General features: G+C 34.4%; 2 protein-coding genes across 3 annotated transcripts in view; one reads left to right on the plus strand and one right to left on the minus strand.

The window, feature by feature from the left end:
- LOC149784326 (intermembrane lipid transfer protein VPS13B-like) overlaps positions 1–12,586 on the minus strand; it is a 370,899-nt gene extending 358,313 nt beyond the window's left edge. For both annotated transcript variants that reach the window (XM_089932368.1, XM_089932367.1), the window contains exons 1-3: positions 12,497–12,586; positions 3,786–4,739; positions 2,915–3,114 (exon numbers count right to left, since the gene is read on the minus strand). In XM_089932368.1, the coding sequence (XP_089788494.1) occupies positions 2,915–3,114; positions 3,786–4,710 (1,125 nt within the window). In that variant the 5' untranslated portion in view covers positions 4,711–4,739; positions 12,497–12,586. The remainder of the gene's footprint in view (positions 1–2,914; positions 3,115–3,785; positions 4,740–12,496) is intronic.
- Positions 12,587–12,615: 29 nt separating this feature from the next.
- The window catches only part of LOC149784328 (zinc finger protein 385B-like), a 32,573-nt gene continuing 29,451 nt past the window's right edge, over positions 12,616–15,737 (plus strand). Inside the window, exons 1-2 of the mRNA XM_089932370.1 lie at positions 12,616–12,679; positions 14,864–15,002. Coding sequence (XP_089788496.1) covers positions 14,885–15,002 — 118 coding nt within the window. The 5' untranslated portion in view covers positions 12,616–12,679; positions 14,864–14,884. The remainder of the gene's footprint in view (positions 12,680–14,863; positions 15,003–15,737) is intronic.

The following is a 15,737-nucleotide window of genomic DNA, read 5'->3' on the forward strand; positions in this document are numbered from 1 at the left end:
GTAATTGTCCCAAGTGATAAGTCTTTATGGAAGCATAAATGAAACTGTTGTTGCTAGGGCTGCAGTTTTATTCGACAGCTAAAATAGCATACGAACAAAACATGATAAATCTTGGAACACATTAAAGGTGAAATTGGGGGAGGCAGTTATTGCCCTCACTCCCTTGCCCCAATGGGCGTGTGCCCATGGGATGCACCATTTCTCCCTGTGAGACACCTTATTTTACCCCAGGACAAGCCCCCATTTTGATAATCTGGTCAGCTGTGGCTAAACTGCATAACAGCTAAAGGTTAGACTTAAGGCCAGTGTGACTAATTAACAGTTAATCCATATAAATGCATTTATCTTGTGAAAAGGACTGCCCTTCGGACATTCTTGCAAAGAAACTGTCTGCTACAGTGTGTGTACATAAGCACTAGCAATTGATTGGCAAATAAATTATGCCATATATTGTTGTAACTTACCATGCCTAGGAGATCACTGTAACAGTTCAAATCTGTAGTCACAAGTAAACGTATGTGTGGCAACTTTCCCATATTTTATATCCCACCTTTTTTCCTTAGGTTTTACTCTAAAGGCATGTAACTCTGTTCACTAAATAAAATATTTACTCCAAATTAGTTCTTTGGGGGCACATATACTGCATGGTATAATTTGCTTTATTCCTTCTTTTAATGGTGGTTAAAGTTTACAAATACAGTAGAGGAAAGTTTACAAATACAGTAGAGGAATGCCAGGTGTTTACTGGCTGAGTTTCTTTGACAGAAATGGAGATGCGATTTTGTTTGCAGAAGAAATTACACAGCATTCACAGTAATCATTCATGGGATTGAAACCAATTGGTGACAATTTTTTTAAAAATTTTATTTTACTATAGTACTTTTGTAGGGGTTTAACAAATCTGAAATTTACATGAATTATGTTTAATCTTAACATTCTATTTACTGAAGAAAAACTTTGTAGTCTGATATTAATTATTTTGTCACAGCAGTATTCACAATGAGAAAACAATATGGCATCTGTGGATTGCATACGATATATCTATTTATGTAGGGGTTATTTTTTTTTTTAGAAATTACAATTGACAAACAATGTAATAACTGGGAGTTCTCTGCGAAAAATTGGAGATATTAAGAGATTGGGAGGTAGGTATGGAAATACCTATAAAATTGGGAGGTTTTTCTCCCTGCTTGAGAGCTGACAGATATGAACAGTCTGGGCTTGTGGAATTTCAGTCAGGGCTTCTGAGTTTATTTAAGTTACCATCCCAGAGCCGATGTTTAAAAAAAAAAACTTTGAGAACTGGGATGTCATGTACAGTTACTATAAATAGAAAATTAGGAAACTGTTCGACACACATAGCCAAAGGCTGCAAACATTGAAAATACAAAAAATCAATAAACGGAGGTCTATAATGGATCAGTGTCACATGACACGAGCCTCAAACAGTACTCGTTATTCTGTCTGAACTTGGAAACATATTGGGGGGGAGGGGTACATGGACTAACTGGGTACCCTATAGCTAATTTTAGTACCAAGGTAATTAAGAACGGGCAGGTATCCAAGTACCCAGATAACCGTTGACACCTTAAGCTGTCAGTAGTCATGTAACAACATAATCTAAAACACATCTTAAGTCTTGAAAGTTAACAGTCACAACATCAAAGTCTGTAAGAAGCCAATTTATTTTTTCATACAGTTGTGGTCTTAGATCCCTGCCGACACGGATCAGTGATTGTTGGCAACAACACAGCACCACAAGGACAGTCGGCTTACCTCTTTGATGGACTGCAAGTGTATGATAATCGATTCAAGAAGAAACAATACAAATTAAAGCACACCACTTTCTGTTTCATAGACGTTAACCCAAATGGCCATTTTCTGCATCATTCCATTTGTGTTCAAGAATCTGTAATCATGGCACAGTGATCAATAAGTTCTTTTTTTAAAAAGTACTAAAGATAAATCTATGCCACTTCCCAGTACAACTACTGCAGATGAAGATTAAACATAATGATCCAATTTCAAAAGGATTACTTTTCAAAGGCTTTTTTGCCTTCAATGGCACCATATTTCAACTTCAAGCACAGAGAATCAAGAACTACTGCAATGAAATTAAGAAGCAAGGAGTTTCCGTTTCAATAGGCAGTTACATATTTCAGTTCCATTCATCGATGCTGACAATAAATTTGTTGCAATGGGACCTGAAAACCATCACTGATATTCTCTGAGTTGTGAAATAATTGCTTGAATTTCAAGATGTTTCTTTGTCATTGTTTAATTTTTGGTATACCATTGGTGATTTTATTTGCTCTTGTTCAAAATGAATAAATAACCAAAAATTTTCAGGATAGCATCATTTAATGTAGCTAAAAGTACCTAACTCATTTTAAATTATTTGCAGGAAACATATCAGGTACTTTATCTACCTTTAATGATGCTGACCTGATAATTTAGAGTTACAGATAAGATAAAATTCATGATGCTGTGTGGAACAAACTATATTTTCATGCTGATCACTTGTGACCAGTCCATTACAAACACATCTCTTGTAATGGTCAGAAAAACTAATTTCATTTTCTTAATTCATTGTTTACAGCATAATTTTCTCCAATCTATGGAACTGATAAACCATGCATTGATAAGATCCCTTCATCAGCATTTGTACCATTCAAATTTGATCTTGTACCAACTTTATTTGTCCATGCCTGTATAAGGTACCAATAGCAGCAGAAATGCTAGACTATGCAAAACCATAGAATCTAGTCTAAACTTTTTATCGAGAGCAAACCACTGCCATTTACATATAAAAATAGGATAACCTTCCTGACGGACAAATGTCTTCAAAGTTTTTAGTCACATGGCATGCATACATTGAACTGAAAAGTTACTTGGACAGGCCTCCAAGTTTTACCTTGAACATGATGGTCAGTTTGTAGGCATAGAACCCTATGCAAAAGATTGCAGGAAGGGGTTGTTTCTTCCTGGGGAGATCTTCTACTCCCTCAGTATCCTCCTTATCAGCTGCAGAGACCAACTGAGGGACAAAGGACCATGCCCACTGAAACCAGCCCTCTTCTTCTACTGTGAGTGGAGCTTCACCCAAAACAAAATCTGGTCAAAATGAGAAGAAATGAAGAATACTACTTGCAGAATGTGTGTGTGTGTGTGTGTGTAACTGTTAATGTTCCTGCTGGCATATATGGACACATTCATGCAAAACAAATACACATCTATCAATAATAATTGCAACACAGTGCTATTATCTGGAAAACTACAAATAATTACTGGGAAAGTCAACTTTTATCTAAGTAGCCCCCATTTTTGATAACAAAAATAAAAACAAAAATTCTGATCCTAACCACCTTTCCATGCTGAGCTTATAGGATAAGGACAAAGTTTTGGCCTCTTGCTTGAATGTAAAGTTCATATTTACATTTCTTTCAATCTGTAAACAAGTTTTAACAATTTCTATAACTATAATTATTTTGTTCAGAACTTCTCATCTTGGAATCAAAGCTACTAGAACAGTTTTAAAAATTATTTCTAAAAGCAGTCTTTTATGGAAACTGTTCTAAATTCAATCTCATTACTCATAATTCTTAACAATCTCTGATCTATGAATTGTGGCAGATGTGGCTAATTTATGGATTTTTTTATGGAAATATGCTGAAAATATTCCATAAGCAGAGATTTTTCATGCCAATATTTTCAATAAAAAATGCTTCTAAATATATATATAAAGAGAAATAATTATCAGTAATTGAACCAATGCTGAGATTTACCTTTATCTGTTTCTCTCTGCAGATTCTGCTTGACTGGTTCCATGCTCTCTTCAGGAGGAGATGGAAACTGAAGGGTGCCATAATACAATGCCAAACAAAGTTCTACTAGTCGAATGAACATAGGAAGCTGGGTATCAGTCAGGGATAGATCAAGTTTCTCACAATACAAATTAATTTTGGTCTCTATTGGAAATTTCCCATGTATATTTTCATACTTCATCAAAATTCTACAAGCAACATGGCATCTGTATGCTAGTGGATCTTGGTAGTATTCTATTCTACCGCTAGCATCTCTCTTGTCAAGGCATACAGTCAAATCACAAAAATTGACAACCCGTCTAAGACTGAGATCAGGGGGAGATAATTCTACAAAAGTTCTATCCCATTCCTGATTCACACTGTAACATTCTGCAGACTTAGCATTGACAGAAAGCACAATATCATCCTCAACAAATTTGATAATCAAGTTGTTGACAATGATACTAACATTGTTTATAATTTTATTCATTAGACTCTGCAAGTAACCAGGTGGCAAATCTTCATCTGCTTGCTGTTTAATTTTGGCACGTTGGAAATTTGCAGACTTTCCTCCCCTTCCAGACTCGCCTGATTTAGAACTCTGGTATTCACTGTAAGCTGTGTCTCTTAATTTTAGTATACATTCTATGGTGTTAATTGTAATGACAACTGGTTCAGATCCTAATTTTGTCCAAGGAACATGAATTCGCAACTCATGAATGTGCCCACTACTGAACACAATGGGCAACTGGATAGCTTTCTCAATGACATCTAGACGAAGATCAAGATTGTTTAAGACAACATCTCCTCCCCATAGAGACAGCTGAAAATCTTCTTGTCGAAGTTTTATATACTTGTCAACATAACCCATCAAAAGAGGGGCTATATATGACTCAATTTTAAACATGATTATTTTCTACTGTTCATCTCAACTAGCTGAAATGAAAGAATTAAAGAATTGCAATTTACAATTATTTCAACATGAAAGAAAATGCTTGAGGGAATACTAAAAACACATTACAATGTCTGCTAAAAATTACCCAAAATATCAGGACAGTTTTCTGAAAATAGCCATCATGGTATTAGTACATCTATGGCATCTACTGTAATTATCAAATATTTAATGGTTATATTTGTAATACATATGTTAATACAGCATTACTCATAACAAAACCAGGTGTCCAATGCAATAAATCAAAAATTAAGGGCAGTCCCATTATAAGACCAAGATATAATTTTTAAATAATCACCAACATGTTTGTGAAAGAGGATGAACTTATCAGGGGATAAATATGGTAATATGGCACTTATTATCATGGGATAAAATATATGGTAACAGGACACTTATTTTTTTATAAACACACCATGTACGGTAAAATATCAGTCCCACTGTATGCATCATGCAGAAGATACCCATAGCCATTGCAAGGTTCGTTAGTAATATGTATACCAACGTGTGACTCTGCATAGTTGCCAGTATGGATGGGAATGTTACTAAAGAGTGATAGCAGAAATAGAGACACAATGGATGGTAATTGCACACCATCCTGTTTATACCTCCTAACCAATTTCATAAACAAAAAGCATCAAGGAAATAAAAAATGCACAGAACTTATTCATTTCATACATCAATTTATAATTTCCAACCTTATCATTACCAGGGGTTAGGGGGTTACAACAACAGGAAGTTGTACAAATACTATTTAAGAAAAATTAGGCACCACTGCAACTGTACCATTTTATATTTGAGATGGTACAATTTTTCAAAACCAACTGGTTACAACAATAAGCAAAAAAAGAAATGTACATTTTTTAAAACATTTATTTTAATCATGCTAATCTGAAACCTGCTAGATCAGAGATATTTCGAATTTCCTAAAACTGAAATTGGTAACCAATTGTCTGCTCATGACAAAAAGTTGGGGTCCTTAGTTAATCCTCATAAAATACAATAAAAGAATAACTTGAGACAATTAAGAATTTAGTAGCATTTTTGTTGTAAAATCATTAGTCACTCAAAAAAGAAAAACACCACCACACATTTTTTTCTATTAACATTAGAAGAAAACAAAAAATAAAACATGGATAATAATGTCTTACATCCTGATACCACAGAACCACCCCAGGACATAACCCAGGGGACAATGGCAAGTATGGGAAGAAAAGTAGTCTGGGATCATATAATATTCCATTTTTGAAATGAATCTGATAATGTTAATTAAAAAATAAGAAACAAAATAAAAAACTTTAATAAAGCTTAGACTAACTCTACACTTATATAATTTATTCAGCAAAAAGACACCTTAAATAAGTGTTCCACTAAGAATAAATGGTAAAATTTACTAAAAAGGAAGCAACTCTGAGCTTTCAGGATATAAAACAATAATTAAGTCAAGAAGGTATTTTTTTAAAGCAAGGAAGTGCAAAGTAATTAGCAAAAAGCCAGAAGATTAAGAGTGCCAGTATAAGTAAAAACTTATTGAAGGCTACCTGAACTAAAAATAAAAAACATGAGTTCTTGACAAATGAGTTTTATGACAAACGAAAAAAAGAAGTTGTGTGCACCTGCTTACCATGCAGGGCTCGAATTTAACACAAATTTCTTTGTAGCCAGAAGGACTAGTATACAATATTGAGAAATTTACTAGTCCTGCCAAATCTTTACTAGTCCTGTTCACAAAACATTGTCACACAGCTTTCATGTACATTTACAGATTCAATTTTACAGTTCGAACAATCCGCAACAAAACTGGATGTTTTCTGTGTTTTTGTGTTTGTGAATTACGTACACCAGTTACACCACACATATTTCCTTTCCTCATCAAAATTCAGCCATTCCCTGTCTTTTGTCCATTTCTTCTGAAATTTTCCATTACGCTTTTCCCTATCATAAAAATTATTCCTCATCATTCTCATTCAACTTTTGCTTTTTTCCGGTGGCTGAACACCTTTTATCAAATGCCACATTTTGCCTGTCTTATAAGGAGAGAACCGTGCCTTGTTTTGAAATATGAAATGTTATAGTATAGCTGACGCGAATTATTTAAAGCAAGAAAAGGAATCGCACAGTGTCCTTTATATAAGAAAGTCAGAGCAAGAAACACGTTTCAAAACATGTGTCTTTGTCCCCTCCCACAATTAAATGGCCTCTCCCTAACAAAGACTTAACTTCAGCGGATGTTCTGCATGATCAAAGCAGTGGCTATTGTAAACACTGTTATAGAATATTAGCATCAGAAGATAGTGTTAGTTTCAGCTTAGAAAAGGTATGTTCCCATCAAACGAAGCCATCTAACACTCAGCACGTTGTATTTAACAGCTTTAATTATGGTATCATAAGTTGTAAGTTTGGTAATTGTTCCTAATTAATCGAACCTCAATGTACTGTTGAAATTAATAATAAGACAGAAAATTTTCAAATCTGTTCAGAGATTTTAATTCCCAACAAATGTACAGCATTCTGCTTGGATATCTCCATGTGTATTCAATTATTTGTTCATTCTTGTAAGGGAAAAATATAAAAACTATTCTTATCATCATAGAAAAAGTAATTGTTTGGAAAGGATGTGTCAATAACGTAGTTGTAATAAATTTATCTAATTCTTATAATTATTTCGATGGAAATGTTCAATATGTAGTTTCCTGTTTGTAACTGTTGGAGCATTTGGATAGCAAGCAAAGAAAAGGAAAGAACCGTAAACAAAAAAACGTGCAAACTAATTTCTTTGAATAGTTTTTGCCTTGTTCTTTTGTGTGGTATACCGCTTTGTAGTTTGTTAATGTGGTCGAGTGAATAAAGTGTTATACCATGTCATTTTTTCATTTAATTCGTTACCAGATTAATTAGGATCAAACGAAACTTCCACTGTTAATGACGGGACCATAATTTGCGCTGTTAAGTGGAATGCACAAAATCGGATGGATTCTTGTTATAGAAACACACCTTTCCAAGGCAGAAATTGACTTCATCTTCTCATGCTAATATTTTATGACTGTGTTTACAATGGCCACTACTTAGATTCTACAGAACATCTGCTAAGTCAAGTCTTTATTAGGGAATGGCGTAAACAAACGCTGACTGTTGATAACCAAAACTTACTAGCCCATCAGACTATTAACATTATGAAAGTTACTAGTCTGACAGGAAATCTGCTAGCCTTGGGCAAGCAGATTACTGCTAATTTTGACCCTGTCATGTATAAAATGTCAAAATTCACAATATAGGAAAAGTGATTAACATGATTGGCAGGCAAGTCTATAGGCTTAAAAAAAAATTATATCAGTGCATCAATGTGTACTGACCACTACTGTTACAAAGCTTTAACTTCTAAGCAAAATAAACTTGCTTGTCATTCCTGTAATTTATGGCAACATAGAGTTAGTAATAATGTACAGATATAATACAATTTTTTTTCAGACAAAAGTTTTCTTCATTATTACAGTTACATTATCTTTCTTGCAATGATGATTTTAACTGGAAGTGAATATGTAGACAAAACAATTTTAAAACTAACTTGAAGTTCAGCCTTTGATTAAAAAGATATCAAACCTTTCATCTTTATTTTATAAACTGAATGAGAACCACTTTCACCTGTATGAATTGGTCTGGTAAATAACTGGTATGCCTCAGCGCTATACTACAGTACAACTTCTATAAACCATTCATTAAACATTCTGGTAGATTCAATATTTTTATTTAAAAAAATTACACCCCTTTTTATTGGATTATCACTTGACAATATGTCAATAAAGCAGAATGATAAATACAGCAATAAATACTCTTTTCTTTTGAAATCTGGCAGATGCAAGACTTTAAGTAGTCATGTGATCTATTCTTATTCATGCCTATGACACTGTTTGTTATTATACTGTTGTTTTCTGATGACCCCTGAAATACAATGTATAAATATAATCTGTAATTCAACTTGTCAGTTGTTTACCTATGCAGCTAATTCAAGAATATATCAACGTAGTCGTGAATGTGCATAACTGTTGTTCAAAAACTGAATACTTTTAAGTCAATAGATAATTTAATGCTCTGCACCTTAAATGTCATCAAAAAAATTCCAGATGAAAATTATTTATAGCTATGGACTTGTACAATGGTTACCAGTTACTATACAGGGTCAAGAAAACAGGATGTATGGCCTATCATAATAGCAGGATAGCATTTTTCATACATGGACAGCTCTCATCACTGCAGGTGATATTTAGTCTTATTTGTACTGGATCACACCTTTATATTGACATCATCCAAAAATGTTTCAGATGTACTTTTACACTGATTTTGCTGCATGTCCAACATGTGCATCGTGTAATTCTGCACAACAATACATCATTTTCGATCAATCTTTGTTTTGGTCAAAAATTCAATCTGTGTCAAGAAAGAACAATTGTACTTTAACAAAGGAAAGTGATATGCATAAAGTGTACTAAATGCATAAAAATGTGATTTCTAAATGTCAACATTAAGACTCACTCCATGACCTTCTTGAACTTGTAATCCAGAAAAAACCTATTTAATACTTATATTTTAGAGTCATACAAATAAATACATTATTTAAAAGATGGAAATGTTTGTATTGGAACAATACTGCATCTTAATCCAAGTTTCTAATTTTGCAAAATGTTGTCCCACACCTACTTTATCATCTATCCAACCTGTGAACTTCCTGGTCGAACAGATTCTCAAGAAATTCCTGGGCATATAGTTGGTTTCTTAATTCTTTAGTAAACTTTTTTCCCTATAAACGAACACTTTACATCCTATTCTTTGTTATTTCTCTTCAGAAAAGTAGTTTATTTTTATAAAATGTTGAACTTTTAAAAATTTTTTGTACAAGATGAGTTTAGTTTGCTGAATAACTTCTGCCACTTAGTGGCATTGTTACAATAAATTTATGTCAAACCAGTTATAAACATTACTAAGTTCCTCAGCGAAATGCTGACAGAAAGAGTTCAAAGTAATGCATTTCATTTCCACAGCAGAATGCATAAACATTACATCTTTTCAAAGCCATGCACAGAATAAGCCAACATATCACAAGTCATAAAACCACAAGGGTCATATCCCTGTGTCCAAAAATAGTATTATTTTGAACAGAATGTTCTTGTGACAATTGCTGCTTTTCAAATGGTGAGCATTTTCATAAATCGGTCGAATTGGGTATTTGTTTTGCACCAATATTGGTGATGGAACTCACATGCAAAGAGAAGCCCGACAGCGGTGTATGTCTTAGGTGGGTGGGGGAATATATAATGACATTCAAGGAATATGAATCTTGAAATAAAGCGAAGAATCGCCATTTAAAGGTATGTGTAATCAAATTCTGTAAGTTAGACCTATTACAGAAATAGTACTGAATGCCAACATGACATGTACTTTGTTGTTGTTGTTGTTGTTATGGGGTTTAATGCCATTTTTCAGCACACGATAGGCTATGCATGGTGGCCAGTATTAATGGTGGAGGAAGAACACGGGTAAACCCTGGGAAGAACCACCAACCCACGAGAAGCCACTGGCAAGCTTTCTCACATACCCACATTAGCCGAATCCGATACTCGAACCCATGTAGACAGAGGTGAGATGGCAGTGATCCATAATGGAAAGCGCTTTAGACCACTCAGCCACTCTGGGCCCCGACTTGAACTTTAACTGGATACTAAAATTCTAGTCCTACAATGTAAGCCTTCGACCTTGTTATTTATGTTTTGGGCATTGAGGTCTTACTGCCCATAAAATGTTGCTGTGTAGCATGTTCCAGTGTTGACAACATCAGAATGGTAAGTCAAATTTTCAGAATATTTCACACACTTAGCAGCCAATATCAAAGCTTTTCTACAAATTAAAGTTATAATGTTTTAGTCAAACTTTACCTGGAAGTCAGGAATACCAAAATCGGTTAAAAGGATAATAAGAATTTTGAATGAAATGAAACTGTCTAACATTTTCTTCAATATTAATTTTTTTCCAATTCATTAAAGAAGTATACTTCAGTTTAATCTGATTTCAGCATTTCCGGCTTCTAAGCCAACTAAAATGTAGGCCAACGAAACTTGAAAACAGGTCCATTTTCTTGTCTGAGAATCTGAATTTATTAGAAAAAAGACATCAGAGTAAGTAAAGTCAGACTAAAACATTATAACTTTAATTTCTAGAAAAGCACTGCTATGGGTAGTCCTACAATGTAAGACACATCACCCGATATTTTTGTTCTGGGGGGTGATGGGTCTTACTGCCTAAATAATGGTGCTGTGTAGCATGTTTTGATGTCGACAAACAGTGTAATGAAAGTTGAATTTTCAGGAATATCACACACAACTAGAAAACAATAATGATGAATTTCTACAAAGTAAAGTCATAATGTCATTTCTCTAATAAATTCAAATTCTCACAAAAGAAATGAACCTGTTTTCAGTTTTTATTGGCCTACATTTCAGTTGCCTGGAAAGCAATGAAAGCCGATAATGCCAAAATCTGGTTAAGTTGAAACATTATTCTTTAATGAAATGAAAAATAATATATGCCTATTGGAACTGTAAGCAACGTTTCGTTTCATTCAAGAAACATATCCACCACATGAACCTACTCAAACATACTTCGGCATACCTTGACTACCGTCGCATTGCAACAAATTCAAATGTATGCCAATGGAACATGAAAATGGGTCCATTTGCTAGTGTCATATTTTCATTCTGCCAGGAAAAAGACAGCACAGAAAGTATATTAATTACACATAAATTAGTGGAAGAATGTTGATATAGGCAGCCAAGTGTGTACCTTAAGATATTCCTAAAACTTTGACTATTTATTTCAATGCCAACCAGACCGCTCCGGGGGCCTAGTGGTTAGAGCGTCCACCTCGGATGCGGGAGGTTGTGGGTTTGATCCTTGGCCAAGTCATACAAAAGACTTACAAAAATGGTACTAACAGCTGCCTCGCTTGGCACTCAGTATTAACAGGCTAGTATTAGGGCTGGTCAGCCTGGTGTCAGGATAATGTGACTGGGTGGGACATCATTCTACATGTCTGCGGCATGATGCCCCAGTGCTAGACATCACTATAAACTGCCACACTGCAGACATCATAGCGATATGACTGAAAAAATTGTCAAAGCTACATTAAAATCCAAATCATACACACACACCGATGCCAACTGACATCGGAACAGGCTATAAATGGCCGTTATTTGGATAGTAAGACTTAGCACTAAAACAAAAACAACATCTGCTAGGTCTTACATTGTAGAACTATGTTATGGGCTGCCAAGTGTGTGAGATATTCCTGAAAATTTGGCTTTAGTTATGATGTCAGTCGACATCAAAACATGCTACACTGCACCGTTATTTAGGCAGTAGGACCTGGACGCCCAAAACAACAATTTATATCATGGTTGAGGACTTACATTGTAGTACTACTAAAAATCATGCACATGTAGACTGAACATATTAAACATATAAAGACAGAAGAAAAAATATGAAACGGCCGTTGAAAAATGACTTAAAATACACATTACTTGTACGTAATAGGCCAATTACGTAAAAGGCCGATTTGGGTAGTCCAAGTTTGCTATCATTATGGCACATACATTTATGGCCGAGCTGGTCAGGAGTCGTAAGTTTGCATTACTTGCACTCTAATGTTTAAATACTATATCTACTAAACATTACTATATTGGCTTTGCTCAGTTACCTGTAACTTTTCGTTACACCTGCATTATGTACAAGTTCATCCTCAACAAATTACGAGAGCATTATGTATCAATGAAACTGCCACCTCACAGGACAAGAATAAGTAAGAGTTATCTCTCTTGTGCAGATTTCACTTCCGCTTTCATTAAGGCCGCGTTTGCTGAATTGTTTTCATTTTACCAAGGTAAAGACTAAGCGAAATATTCAGACAAAGAGGAAACACAAGTTCATAACAAATAATATATGCGTAATATCTATATTTCACATCTTGAATATAAGAATACGGTCAAAATTTGCATGCCTTATTCAGTTCCTCAAATGTTTGAAGGTTCAACATTAAATGAAACAACTAAACCACTCTGTTGCTTCAGGGGGAAACTGATGATAACCCTCCCCAGTTAATTAAGGAGTGTGATCATTAGTTTCCACCAGAATCAGGTGCCTGTGGACTAAACAATATATCGTTATGGACATACACATAATACAGTAATGCAGGTTAGAGAATTTTTAATTCGTACTCCATGGAGATTCAAACCCAGGCCTGCAGGTAAATGGCACCCATCACCTTGATTGCATGCACCAGTTCATGTACCATCATGACTTAGCAACATCACCAAAACAATGATGTTACATTGTCGATGGTGTATGTACACGTGAGCAAACACTCTAGCATTTCGACATGAACTACTTAGTCCAGACTCCTAAGTCAGAATTATTTTGCCCTCATTTGTCCAGAGCTGCCCCACAGCTGTCTGGATTTGCCTGTTTTTCATATAGTACAGTATTGGAAATATGTTTTGAAACAATCCCCTTCACAATATCAGAAATCAGTTGAGAAAAACAAAACTAGCAGTTGCATGAATGTTTATTGTAATGGCTGCTCTTTTGACGGGTTATGAACATTAATTCTGAACATGTGCAATAGTTGTCAGAAATAAATAGTATTTCTCTTGGTGGCAACTTGAGTTATTTTTCAGCTTACTATCATATAATGTTTGTATAGTAAGGTAATACCCACACATTCTAATATTCTTTCTTAGCACAAGTTTGTTATTTCTACTCCACCTTCTTTTCCTAAACTACTTGGATGATTGCCATGAAACATTTATACACATTATCCCAAAGTTTAGTTTGTCCTAAATGAAAATAGTGCTGCTGATGCATACATTATTAATGCAACAACAGCCATCTTGAAAATCTTGTTATTGCTACTCTTCCTGAATGTATGGTCATATCAAGATAGAGTTTTTATTAAAACCTCTTATGATGTTTGTTGGGCACTGTAGAACCTGTTTTGAAAGACCACCCTTTCTGCCAAATATTAATGGTCTCTCACAGCAATGGTCTTTCAAGACAGGTTTTACTGTAGTAAATGAAATTGATTTTGCCTGAACATTAAATATGGCCACCACAGTGTTCATCTTAAAATTCTGTTTTTGCTGCACCACTGAATAGGATGGTGATATCAGCATAGTGCTTCACTAAACGACTTCTGTGATATTTTGTTTGTAAGTGAAAATGGTTCCAATCCAACATGCAATATGGCCACAACAACAGCCATCTTGAAAATCTTATTATTGCTACTCATTCTGAATAGAAGTCAGAAAGTTATATCAGCATATGGTTTTCATTGAAATCTGTGCCAATCTGATATTTGGTATGGTCACCACAGTAGCCATATTGAAAATCTTATCATTACTCCTCCTAGATGGAAAGTAACCTTATTTTCAACTTCTATTCAGAATGGTATATCTTAGTATTCAAGATTGCAGGATTTGCATTTATTTCTAGCAAAAATTGCACCAGATAATCAATTGAATGAATGAAAATCAAACATACATTATCTTTTCAAGCCCCCCATTATTTCATCATTATATTCTTCCTATATTCAGATGATTGCTCTATTTTTCATGGGGGGGGGGGATTTCACCCCCAAATTTTCTGTTCTTGAATGGACCCTGAATTATAACATGAGTTATAAAGGCCTTGCAAATGTACCAGACCACAGTCTACTGAGGTGTTTTTATTGAGGCACTGTTATATAGTACATGTAATGGAGTGTTGTATAGTTATAAAGGCAGTGTTATAATGGATTGTTGTATGTTTATATTAAATGTTGCTCTAATTATTTCTTTTTAGCTCCAACTTAAAAAACCTTAATGATTTGAATTAACCCATTCATAGAACTAAATTTGGACAATTTAATTTGATTAAAACGCTAGCTGTAGGAGCTGTGGCATAGTGGGGCTTGAATCAAGGGAACAATCTTTGTAGATTAAATTGCACTGATGTTTCATCAGCTGTTTGTCACATTAAAATCCTTAAATGTATTAAATTTGAATTTTTATTAGGTCTTATTGTTTTTTAGGACAACTGGTAGCACTGAAGTATGAACCGGTGTGATATATGCCATCTCAGTCTGAATTCATCTGAACAGTACCAGCAGCACCTGGGGGGAAAGAAACACTTAGACAAATTGAAAGCAGCAGGAATCACTCCAACTCCACGTAAAATATATTTCACATCATTCTGCACCAGAGAAGTTTTTTAGGATGCAAAAATTCCATAGCATTGCTCTTTTGAGAAAAGTCCTGTCATATTTTGGAGATGACTGTATAATAATAATAATAATTAATAATAATAATAATAATAATGACTATATTTAAAGAAGCTCCTTTATTCAGCTGATCAATATTCCTTAAGGCCTTCTTCATATACATTTGTACTTATATATGATACACAATTGTTACGTGATGAGGTGTCTTTAGACAAGCAGTGATTTTAAACACTAGATAATTGATCTATTGCTACAATAAAATATGCCCAAGGCTTTAAGGATGGGTACATACAGGCTTCATGCAAAGAGTAGTAGTAAACGTGTAAAACGTTACAGGTAAGTACATGATACAAGACTTTCCTTCTGAATAAATTTACATCATAAGCATATAATGTCATTAATTTTAAATGATGTGTATATTGAATTATTTCTTTAAACTTCCTTTATATCTTCAAATGATTCACTGTTTGCTTTTGTAAGAAAAATGCTTTGCTAAATAAAGAATTTTTTAAAAAGACATCAAATATTGTTTCTCATTTTAATATGAAATTTTTAAACTTAACTGCTTGCAATAGACTGAACTCATTAGCACACCCCATTCCAGTTCATCTGCAGCAATGTCAACAGCTGCAGTGACAAGCATTGACCAAAAATGGTGCACCAAAACAGGGCTTACCTTATCGGC

Source organism: Sinohyriopsis cumingii, chromosome 14, assembly GCF_028554795.1.
Source record: "Sinohyriopsis cumingii isolate HCF-2022 chromosome 14, ASM2855479v2, whole genome shotgun sequence".
Taxonomy (NCBI): domain Eukaryota; kingdom Metazoa; phylum Mollusca; class Bivalvia; order Unionida; family Unionidae; genus Sinohyriopsis; species Sinohyriopsis cumingii.